Source organism: Rutilus rutilus (genome assembly GCF_951802725.1).
Source record: "Rutilus rutilus genome assembly, chromosome: 1".
NCBI lineage: Eukaryota > Metazoa > Chordata > Actinopteri > Cypriniformes > Leuciscidae > Rutilus > Rutilus rutilus.
Window position 1 is genome coordinate 57539034 of NC_140209.1, and position 12990 is coordinate 57552023.

The following is a 12990-nucleotide window of genomic DNA, read 5'->3' on the forward strand; positions in this document are numbered from 1 at the left end:
ACTGTGTGATATTTTCCCCCATCTAGCGGTGAAATTGTATATGACTACCCAGTGAATATTAGTTTCTGTTCCTTTCAATTTCGAGGGCGCTTTAACTCCTACGGTGGCCGTATTATTCCAAGATTAACATGGCTTCCGGTTCGACTTCGTCCAATTGCGCCTTAAAACTATCACCTGTGATCCGTCGCAGCACAGATTTATGTTACAAGGTAAACAATACTTTTTCACCATTAGCCGCTTTCCGACCGGAGGAACCTTTTCACAGTTCCTAGAACTATTGGCTAAAGTACCCGGATGTCGGCGTGTTCGCACCGCAGGAACTAGGAACGATTTTAGTTCTAGGAACTCCATTTGGAGGAACTAATTTAGGTCCTACTTCAGAGTAGGGTCTAAACCAGCACTATAGGAACTACCCGTGACGTTAGTGCACGCTGATTTGCCGAACGCACGCGGAGCACCAGCACCCGCCATTTTTTAAAACAGCTAGAATGTAAACACACAGATTATAGCCTAAATATTTACTCCATAAACTAACTATACAAACATGGAAAACAGTGATAGATGGGTCTCTAAACCTTTATGCTGAAGAGAAAATCCAACGCAACTTTGAGGGGACCAAGTCAAACATGATTATGTTTATCTGCCCAGCTAGCAACACTGGACATCAACCACACGGCATAGGCTAATAACCTTTTTTTCATATACTGTCTACTTTCTATAACAGTTGTATCTAATAACATATTAAACAGTACTGTTAGACAGATCGCTAACTAATAAACACAGAGAATGCGAGCATTGTTTGCTCTGGCGTTCTCAGCGCCGCCAAAATAAAGGTCTGTCGCTCCGTCAAAATAAAAGTCACCGTGCTTGCGTCACTCCCTTACCCCTCCTACCAGTTCCTACGGCCACTTGGCCAGTGCGAACGCAAACAGCAAAACTGAGTTTGGGGGAGAGTAGTTATTAGAACTGTTTAGAAGTGGACAGTTCCTAGAACTAAGTTCCTGTAACTACTTGGTCGGAAAGCGGCTATTGACGTGAGGAAAAGTAACGCAAGGTATACTAGAGGTCGTTCTGGCGCTATTTGCCTGTCGCGTTGACGTTTTAATTCTCTCTTTCGCTTCCTTGGCGACTCTGCTACATGTCCTCGAAAATAGGCGTGATCCTCCATCAGCAATCTTTCAAATCTGCCGGCAGTCGCGAGTAATCTCCCCCTCGCATTCGTCTCTGTGTCACTGAGTGTAAAGCGCGAAAGGCGAAGCTTGAATTTACAGGTATGTCCCTCTTTGGCTAATGTAGTTTCAAGATGGAGGGGCAACATGGCGACCGGCATTCGAACCCCTCACCCGTATGTACTTTCAATGGCAGATTATAAACTTACGAGAATACTTTATTACTTGAAAGAAGTAAATATACATTAATGAGCACATATATTTTTTGAAAGAACTAAGTGTTTTTTGCTAAGAATCAACTAAAAAAATTACACAGTGTAGCTTTAACAAAATTAACACCACTGCAAAGTTTACCGGGATAACCGCTGTATTTCTGCTGTTTCACCTGCTCTCAGAGAGAATGGCATTTTCATTTAGCTGGTGGATTGAAAATCTAATCATTAGATGGATGTAATAATACTTAAAATTAATATAAATATAATCATTTTGATTCATCCCTTAAAAAAAAAAAAAAAAAAAAATGGTTCAAAGGCTGAAATGTGAAATCATTTTATAAAAGTTGTAGTTTTTTTGTTTAGTTTTTTTCAACATCTGTGTTATTTGAACTGTAGTTTAAATCGTAATTAATGTTTGTGCAGGTCCTAAATGAAGCAATAAGCCCCTTGAAGCCGTGTTTTACAGTGGATTTAGAACAGCTAAGGGGCGTTGTTAGGCACGACGCGGAGCGTTTTATAAAACGGTTACTCCATAAAAATATTCATTTAAATATTTATTTTATTCATAAAATAAACACCAGCAACAAAAAAAATAACGTTATAACACATTTATTCCTCCGCCGAGCAATGTAGTTCCAAAGACGTTGCTAAGCAACACATGCAACAACAAAGAATCACAAACGGCAGTTGCGCAGTGATACTGATTTAATGCGGTCACAGGTGTGTGTTTGTTGAGTGATTTACAACGGCTCAACCAATCAGAATCAAGGACTGGAACTATCCGTTTTATAATGTCATTTTTAAAACCCTGTATTTGAGTTGTTCTTAGGGCTTCTCTAATGTGATTCGATTTAAAGAACCTCCATTAAAAATACTGAAGCTAAAGCTAAGGCAAATCAAGACTAGTTCATTGTCGGACAACTATCTGACCTGTTCCTACCCTGCCCTGCTGTCCAGTGGATGGTTTATTTGTGGATGGCGGTGGCCTGTTTAAGCAGACATGATTCACAGTGACTGGAAAATGTTGGCACACAGAGGAGGAAGTGGATTAAGATCAGCTGTAAGGACCTCGGGCCTTTCCCTTGATTAGGAGGGGTTGCCCACACTGCCTCTTCCTGCACCACCAGCCTTTATTGTTTTCAGTCGCCATTTATAGCAGTACCTGTGCTTGAATAACAACAGAATAAAAGGCTGGCCCTTCCTCTTCATTAACAATTGATCCAAAGGTTTAATGCAGACAGGAAATGCCGTGGCAGGTGTAGCGTGTAGATTACGGTCCCCGGCTGTGAGTTGGGACTGTGGTGTTTATGGTTTTGTGTAGAATACTTGACCTTGAGTCACCTGATGAATGAATGAAGTTAACAACAAACATATATTATGATTTTGACTTAGCGCTATATTTTCAGCTTCGTCTTGCAAACTTTCACAAAACATCAGCCTATGGACTTTAGAAATATTTGATCTGTGTTGTTAAATGTCACCGCCTGCCACTGTTTTAGCATTGGTCTGGTGTCTTTCAAAGACCTTTTTGCTCATACTAAATGTTATATCATGTTTCATAATAGCTAGTTTACCTCGAGTTGGTCAAGTTGAGGTCAGTTTTATACAGGATTTACAGAGACCCCATTCTGTCAAACATTTTCTCAAACTCACAAATGTCAAAGCATTTCAGGGTTAAGACCTTAAAAAAATTGTTGAAATTATGTAAAAAAAAAAATGTTTTTTAAAAAAGTCTCATCAAAGCTGCATTTATTTGATGAAAAATACAATAAAAACATGAATATAGTGAAATAATATTACAATTTAAAATAACTGTTTTCTATTGTAATATATATTAAAAAGTAATTTATTCCTGTGATCAAAGCTGAATTTTCAGCATCATTACTCGTCTTCAGTGTCACATGATCCTTCAGAAATCATTCAGATATGATGATGTAATAATCAGGAATCATCTCTTGTTATTATCAATGTTGAAAATGGTTGTGCTGCCTCATATTATTGTGATAATTATTTTCCATGATTCTTTGATGAACGGAAAGTTCAAAATCTTAAGAACTTAACCTAACTTAATTTTTTTTTTTTTACTGTCGCTTTTGATCATTTAATGCATCCTTGCTGAATAAAAAATAATTTCACATTGCAGGTTATGCTTTTTATGTAATTTGTTAATGTCCTTTTTTTGTTGTTTAAAAAAAAAAAAACATTTTATGTGGAGAAAAACAGTAAAATTTACTTGATATAAAATGCAAATATATTCCTATTTACAGTACCTAATTTGCATATTTTCTTAATTTGCATATTTCAGTCAACATTTACATTTTAAAAGAATAAAGTCACACGATGCTTCAGAAGTCTTTATAATTTTGGGAGAGCCCAAACATGATTTCCAAAAGCAGCTCTATGGAGATGAAGTGGTTAAGAAAGAGACACACACACACACACACACAGGCAAAACATGACATGGACCGAAAGCTCAAAGATGAGTGAAAGCAAAATCATCGTGACTAGTAACAACAAACCAAAGCAAAATCTCAATTTTTTTTTTTTTTTTGTCCTATGACAAGCAGTGGAGTTGGAGGAGGGGAGGGATGTGGCTTTCATTCATCAGTGAGCGATCTCTGTGTCATCTCTGAGGAGTGGAGATCTGATGAAACCCATTGTGAGATGAATGCTGTCTCACGTCACCTGCATTATGCCGTCATGAGGGTGTGTTCATGTGAATACGCCTGCACCGAACAGCCTCCACAGGCTACATACTTTACATGTGCGGCGTAAGAAAACCACACTCATAGTTAGTTTGGGTAAAGAACAGACCAACATTTGAGTCTCTATTCACTGAAAATCAGCCGCAGTCACGCTTGTGCTCATTTGAACTTGTCAACTTTCAGTCTGTAGTTGTCATGCCTCTTAGAAAGAGCAATTACGTCATGATTGCTGACAACTGAGACCATATGTGACCCTGGATCACAAAACCAGTCACATGTCACACGGGTATATTTGTGGCAATAGCCAACAATACATTGTATGGGTCAAAATTATCGATTTTTCTTTTATGCCAAAAATCATTAGGATATTAAGTAAAGATCATGGTCCATGAAGACATTTTGTAAATTTCCTACCGTATATATATTAAACATGTATTTTTGTGAGTGAATGCAGCACAATCGCCAACATAAATGGACAACTTTAAAGACGATTTTCTCAATGTTTAGATTTTTTTGCTCCCTCAGATTCCAGATTTTGAAATAGTCCTATCCTGACAAACCATACACCAATGGAAAGCTTATTTATTCAGCTTTCATGGATTGTATACATCTCAAGGTCATAAAATTGACCCATGTGACTCTAACCATTATCGTTCATTGTACATGAGATATAAATGCAGCTCCTTTGACACTCGCTTCCATCACAACGCCTGACATTCAATCTCACTGGTCACTTTGTTCCTTTATAATGCTTTCACCAAAAAGTGTGTTGTCATCTTCACAATGCCTTTTTTTATTTTTTATTTTCTTGAAAGCCATGATCACACTGACAGCTGATAAGAACCTGCAACCTTGTTCTCTCTGTTCTCTGCAGTGTCTTGAGACTCTCACTCACCGTCAGATGGACATGCAGAAGTTCATCGCTGACGGCTGTCGAGAGGCTCTGCTGGAGGAGAAGAGGCGCTTCTGCTTCCTGGTGGACAAGCACTGCAACTTCTCCATCCAGACCACAGCTTTCCATGACAAGGTTGGTTACTTCAGTTTACACAACTCTAAGGTCTGTTCACACCAAGAACGAGAACTCTAACAATGAAGTTTATTCAGTTGCACGCTTTATTGGATGGATTTTGATTGGCTGTCAAGATTTATATTGTCCACTGAATCGCTCTGAAAATGATTCCAGCAACATGTCATTCCTCTGTGTCGTTATAGTTATGGGGGTGATGTGGACTCATGTGGATGTGTAGTAGCCTATTCACAAACTGTTTGCTCAAGCGTAGCGTTTTCTCGGAGTTCACTGTGTAGCTTGCTCCCTCAATCGTGTAGTTCAATTTTCCATATTTATTGTATGTCAGTATCAGTATTTGCTATCTACCATGCACAAATAAAAATGTCACTGAACTTTTGCTGTGTAATTGTAACAATGAGCACTCAAACACACCGAACCAACAATTACTAAAAACACACACAAAAACTGATTTTGCACGGGCACTTTGCACTAGTTATAATGAATGTAGTAAGTCCAGATTGCATTCATACTACTAGCATTTATGTAAGGGTTAATGCCCGACGAGGTGTCCATTGTCAGGTAACCCGCTTATACCATGGTCACTTGCCAAATAACACATTTTTAAAACATTAGTTTATATTTTAATTAGTTTTACAATCGAAATCGAAAGTTTTTACAAACAATAACTTTGTTTCGGAGATATTTATAGTCCGCTCAGCTCGTAGAACCCAGTTTTGTTTTGATACAATAAATTGTAAACGGATACTTTGACTGCCTGTTGCTATGGTTACTCACAGCTGATGTAGCCAGCGCATTTATTTATTCATTTCGAACGGTAAACAGTCAGTTTCACCAGAACTCCTTTACTAGGTGTCCTCTATCACTTTTTAATGGACACCCTGCAGCCAATCAGAATCGAGTATTCACCCAGCCCACGGTATAAACTATATAGAACACACTTTTTTAACGCTCACAAAGTAGGTTAATGTTCAGGTAGATACCCCGGATGAATGTTGTTGGTGTTACAGGACTTGAATTTTGCGTGTTGCGCATAATTGTACTCATTTCCACAGATAAAGCCGCCTCTCAGTACTAAATTGAGAGATTTTTCGCTGCTTATTGTGCTTAAACAGTCAAATACACAAAACAATGTAAGAGTGCCTCTTGGCGAGTCTTCATGTAAACACAGTCAGTTATGTTTTAAGTGAAAGTAAACAGTTGATGTTTAAGACAGTATAATGGATCCGTGCGTCAGGTCTTAAAGTGACAGCAGCATAATAAACCTGCTGCCAAATTATGAGATAACATAAAAAAATATCTATATGGCAGGTTTTCCCCCATGGTATCAATGTCAAAATTGTGGCCAGTGAAAATGTTGAGTGGCTAGTAACTTTGAAAAAGCACTAGACGCAGCGACTACGGAGCAAAAAGAGTTCATGTCAAACCCTGAAGACCTTCATGATTACTGCAGCTGCTCACGTGCTCTCTTTAACTCTTGGATCTGATACCTTCTTGTGTTCTTGAAGGCTCGAGAGCTTCTGTCAGAGAACCTGACCAGCTGGCAGGACAAATGCAGTGACGCTACCAATGTCCCCGACAGCGTGATGTCCATGATTGAAGGTCTGCGCACTCCAGTGGCCAACACTCCTCAGGCGTCTCCATCCCTCCAGCGCCACAGCAGGGTGAGGACACCAACTCCCACACTACATAATGAGTACAGTGTGCAGGCCGGTTGTGTTATGAATTCATACCTGCTTTTTTCTGTACCTGTACAGTCCAACTCGGATGCACTGATTCCGGCTCCTCCATTGCCGCCTCAGACGAGTCCTCTGGCCAGCATGTTCAATCAGGAGTCCCCCAGACAGGAGAGAGAGTCTGGTGAGCATCACCTTACATATTACATAGATTTATCCTTCCAGTCTCACCTCTGTAATCTAAAATCAGCATGAGCTTAGATTTGACCCTGTTACTTTCCTAAAACGTATTCCTGATCTAATTTTGCATGACTAACTTTTTGACATTGTCATTTGTGAAGGCAAGGGAAAATGTTTTGCTATTTATTGTTTTAGGCTACTGTTGTTGGTAATGCGGCCTTTTAAAAAAAAATCTTGCTAATAGTCAATGTGACTTTAATACCAGTTAACATTATAAAGTTATCAGCAATAATAGAGTACATTTTTAGAGGAGTGTTAAAGTTTTAGGTATTTTATTTTACTTTATTTTAGCTTAGTTTCAATCAACAAAATTTATTTTTAATTGTTGTAGTTTTGGATTTAGTTAACAATAACAATACTTTTTGGGGATACACTGAGATGCTTTTTACAGTTCAGTCACAAATATTTAGTTATTTTTGAATATCCTATTCACTTTGTAAAGGCAGTGAATTACAAATTGTTATATACCGTCCAAATTCACACTTGAGCAATTAAATTCAAAGAACTATTGTCCGATATGCCACATTGTCAGCATCTGTTTTCAAATGTATCATTACAAGTGAAGCTTTGAGGACGTGTCGTCTTGTCTTTTCCCCTCTAGAATACTGCAACGAGGACAGTGGATTGTCCAGGTCTGTGTCGATGGCCACTGGCCTCAATCTCACAGACAAAAGACCCAAAGTGCGCACCATTTTCCCCCACAAGTCTGGAAACAACCAGACGCTGCTGAGCTTTGAAGAAGGAGACATCATCACGCTGCTGATTCCCGATGAGAGGGACGGCTGGCTGTACGGAGAGCTGCAGAACACCAAACAGTGAGTGCAACTTGTCTCATTTATAGGAGCTGCGTGGAGATTGACGTCAGAGTTCAGTTTGAGTTCACTTTTTAGCACCACATCTGATTCTGGAGATCTGGTTCATGAGGACGTGTCTATACTTTTTGTAATGACTCAATAATTAATAATAATTTGGCTTTAAAGCTTGATTGTAAACTGCTTATTGCGCTTAAACAGTCAAATACACACAACATAATGTCAAAATGCCGGTCGTGGCGAGTATTCGCGTAAACGCAGTCAGTTATGTTTTAAGTGAAAGTAAACAGTTGAGAAAGAAAACGCATGTGTAACAGAATAATGGATCCATTTGTCAGGTCTTAAAGTGACAGCAGGTTTTGAGATAAAAGCTCAAATTATGAGATAATATTAAAAATATCTATAAAAAAACATTCCCATGGTATCGATGTCAAAATTGTGGCCAGTGAAAATGCTGAGAAGCCAATAACTTTGAAAAAAACACACTAGCCACAGTGGCTGGTGAGCAAAAAAAAGTTAATGTCAAGCCCTGTATGTTATATCAAAATAATATGGAAGTTGGAAGCCAAAATTGTATTAAGTGCCCAGCCCTACGAACTATGTGTTTTTAAGAGCGATGTGCAGGTGAAGTTTGGCTTGTGAACGTCATCCAGTCACAACTCAGATGCACAGATGTGGCTCAGGAGCTGGAGAGATCTCATGTGTACACAGCTGTGGTGGCAGTCTGCAAACCAGCTGTGAAGAAGAAAACCAGTTCATTTGTGTGTCAATCAATGCCACGTGAAACCCTGGAGAGAGAGCAGACGTGGCGGCAGCTTATCTGAGATGCAGAACACAATCTCCCCACGGACCTGAGGACTTTCAGCAGGTGGAGGAGACGTAATCAGAATAACACAGTTATGGCAGAGAAAGCGATCTGAGCACACCAGCAGTCCTGCCAAAAACTGATGTTGTTGGTTTGAGAGAATGCTACCAGATGGCCAAACAGACAGGGTGTGTTCAGAACGCATTCAGAGCCGCCAATGTCTCTGCCACAAGAGTCAAGTGAGAAGATGAAGTTGGAATAGAGCTAGTAAACTTTCAGGATAAAGACAAGTGGTGCAAATACAATTCAAACTTCGCACATTGATTTTTCCTTTGCCTTCCAATGAATCCCTTCTTTATATCTTTGCACTCAGAAGTGAATGCATTTGTTCGCATTAGGGCGTTTTCTGACCTGTAGATCGTTTGCTTTGTTCTGAAACGGGGATTAAAACCTCACAGTTACAGGAATAATTCAGTCATTTACTCAGTGTTTGCATTTTGGTTAATCTGTAGTGACTCACTTAGTTGTTTATATGTGTTGGTGGTGTTCTGCAAACTTGTCTGAACCCTATAGGGAACGATTCATGAAGTCAGACTTGCAAACCATTAATACGTGCCAAATTACACGCAAGCACCATTTGCTAAATGAGGCATTTTACAGCACTACTACGACCTGTTCAGACAAAATGACTGAGTGCTTCTATTTAAAGAAAACTTCAGACTGATTGACGGTTCATATTAATAATACATTTGCCAGGTCAATTAAAATGTCCTCTCTTGCTCTTAAATGCCCAGCAGGAAATGGTCTTAAAATCACTGGTGAAACTTTCCGGCTCATGTCTACAGATCATTAGCCGCGTTTCCAGTACAGATTTTACTGTGTAAACCCGTCTATTGGTCCAATGGGGGTTACCAATAGTACGGGGAAGGTTTCTCTGCGCGTTACTGTCTTTCCTTTTACGCAACACAACAAGATTAAATGGAACACAATTATCATATGTATTTTCTCGTTATTTCATCTGACTCCATAAATGATATCTGGGCATCATTAAAACATGAACGAATGTTTGATTATTCTCTTAAACTCTCTTTATATTTTACCCGCTTAGATCAGGAAACTATATCGCTTCGAGTTCCTTACCCAGGTCTCTGGCACAAGTGGTCAGCCCCGAAGATCAGAAGCTGAGGCAATTGGCTAAATATCTAGGATTTGCCGTAATCCAACGCGCAACAATCGAAGATATTTTTATCTAGCCCCCTTAGATGCCCTTCAGGATACTTAATTCAATAATTTTGCTTTAGTAGGTTTTGGCCACCATTAAAGACACCAGTAGATCAACTTTACTTCTCTTTAATAGCTTTGGATTAGCCAAGCCCGTGATTATTCACGTACACTTATCTAAAGTAACATTAAATTAGAACAGAAGTCATCGGGCGCGTCCAAGCTAGGTTGACCAACCATCTGCTAATTCTAGACGGACAAACCCATCCTCTCATCCAAGTAGCCTGCACACTTTCTGATATCGGTTATTAGCCGTCGCTAATCTCTGACGCAACCTTGTGGTAATATACGGATCCGTTAATCTTATTTGGGAAAAACAAATCTCAGAGTCGTTCAGAATAAAATCAAACGTTTACAATTTATTGACCAGGTAATGAAGCAATAGTTCAAAATCCAATTTGCAAGAATAAAATCATCAGTTAATCATAACATAACAATAATTCAGGAATCAAAGAATTTGTAGAAATTATTACCTGACAACAACAATTACACACAGCGGTTGTGTGGGCAGTCAACCTACAGACTCCTCGAACCTTTCTGCCCCTTTTCCTTATATACCCAGATAATTCAATATTCTTTCCAAATGGTGGCGTCTGTCATTATAATTCGATTTTGGTTCCCTATTCAGGGATTCACACTGAGAGATCAGAATTTGTACTTGAATAGGTTCTTGTTTTACATACAGGAGGTATAGTCTTAAATGGAGGATCTGGGGGAGGGAAAACACCTTTAAGGGACACATCACTTTTCTCATATTTTATAACTTCTTTTAGCTTTTCATCATGGTTGGGAGAGTGAGACCATTTTACCAGGCGCACTGAGACACTTTAAAAGATATCAAACATGCATATATACTTCTTGTACATAGTTTACATTGCATAGGTTTTCAGTGTATTTCAGTTGAGGAGGAGGAGGGGGGATGAAGGGGGGAGATAGTGTGTGTGAAGTGTGAACTGCCCTGTGTGCTGCGTCTCTGAAATCCCTGTTGCATATGCAGGAGATAGTTCAAGTGTTAAAGGGATAGTTCACTTTGAAATTAATTTTTGATATGTTTTAGCTTACCTCAAGGGCATCCAAGATGTAGGTGTCTTTGTTTCCGCAGTAGTTTCAATTTTGATATTTTTAGGTCAAACCGTTCTTGTCTGTCAGTCATATAATGCATGTCGATGGTCACTGGCTCAAAACACAAGCACAGAGTCCAAATTAAAACAATTCCCCATCGTCCAAATGAAACAATTCCCCATCATAAGTACACATTGATGGCCTAAGACACGAAACGAGCGGTTTGTGTGAGAAAAGGAACAGTATTTATATCGTTGTTATCTCTTGAACACAGCACACGTCCAAATGATCTGACGGCGCGGGCGGGTATATAGATGTATACACTAGATGTCGCTTGGCTACGGTTTCGTTCCAATGAACTGCAGTAGCCAAGCGACATCTAGTGTATATATCTATACCCGCCCGCGCCGTCAGATCATTTGGACGTGTGCTGTTTTCAAGAGATAACAACGATATAAATACTGTTCGTTTTCTCACACAAACCGCTCGTTTCGTGTCTTAGGCCATCAATGTGTACTTATGATGGGGAATTGTTTCATTTGGACGATGGGAATTGTTTTAATTTGGACTCTGTGCTTGTGTTTTGAGACAGTGACCATAGACCTGCATTATATGACTGACAGACAAGAACGGTTTGACCTAAAAATATCAAAATTGAAACTACTGCGGAAACAAAGACACCTACATCTTGGATGCCCTTGAGGTAAGCTAAAACATATCAAAAATTAATTTCAAAGTGAACTATCCCTTTAATTCTCAGGAGGGCCTTTTGTTTCATCGAGGGGTCGACCAGACACACTGGCACCAGCCTTACAACTGTGATATTTTACTGCAATATTTTACTGCAATATTTTACTGCAATATTTTATAAATGTCGATAAAAAACTATTGCGAAATGGCGGCGTTTCCCTTAACAATTTCCCTCACATTTTTTCTTCCATGTTTTAATTTTAAACCAGTAAAGCTCTGTAGTGTAGAGTTATTTGCTGGATACACTATAAGGTCTTCAGACCAATTTGGTTTCTACGTTCTTGAAAGAATCAGCACAGATGATTTTCTACAAAACTAGCCAATACAGTCCTTTTAAGAACATAAAATGCTTCTCTGATCTTTTTTTTTCTTTCTTTTTTTTTTTTTTACTTTGCTGAAAAACCTGTTGCACACAATCTTCTGTCATCTGATTTATAGTTTATATGTTTTCAGCAAGTAAAATACCTTTTAGTGCAATTGTAAATGCGTCCCTCTTCAGGTCGTGGTTCACACGTATTTACACTGTGAAAGCTTTACTGATTTAAAAAAAAAATATATATATATATATATATTAGGGCTGTCACGATGTTAGATTTTTCACACCACGGTTATTGTGGCCAAAAGAATTCACGATATCAATATATCGCGATATCTTTAGAATCTATTGGGGGGGGATACTCAATCTATGGCAAATTTTTGTGAAGGAAGACAAGCATGTGAAGTTTATCTGGTTTCAAACTGAAGCCAAACACTGTCTGAAGGTTTCCTGAAGAACTGAAAAGCTCTTAAACCTGTTGTTGCACTGGCGCCAATAAAGTCATGCAGATAGCAGATTTGAATAAAAAAACCAAGTGCAAATACAAATACAAAAATAAGATGAGTAAAGAAAACGGGGTTCTTAATTTTAATAATCACCCTTTATTAAATATATGAACACAGAAACCCCCTGTTAACAGTTAATGTCACGTTTCCCATTCCATGATGACTAGTAAAATAATAGCCGCGTCGCGTCTATGACAACTCGAGGTATTGCACACCGGACACGCACTTTCTCAGTTTATGGCCAGCAATATCATTATGTTTAAGGACATTATGGAATTGAGATAATGTCTGAACTATGTTATGATTATACTGTACAATTAAATACAATAGTTGCTGAGTCTGTGATCTGAACACTTTTTTCTGCGCTCTGTGTCGCAGCAGGATTTTGAACAAGGTCCTGAGCCGTTGCTGGGCGCCGCGGACAGA

General features: G+C 38.9%; 1 protein-coding gene across 1 annotated transcript in view; it reads left to right on the plus strand.

Moving 5' to 3' along the window:
• baiap2l1b (BAR/IMD domain containing adaptor protein 2 like 1b) overlaps positions 1-12990 on the plus strand; it is a 73716-nt gene that overhangs the window by 43779 nt on the left and 16947 nt on the right. Inside the window, exons 7-10 of the mRNA XM_084421078.1 lie at positions 4964-5116; positions 6625-6780; positions 6874-6976; positions 7634-7847. Coding sequence (XP_084277204.1) covers positions 4964-5116; positions 6625-6780; positions 6874-6976; positions 7634-7847 — 626 coding nt within the window. The remainder of the gene's footprint in view (positions 1-4963; positions 5117-6624; positions 6781-6873; positions 6977-7633; positions 7848-12990) is intronic.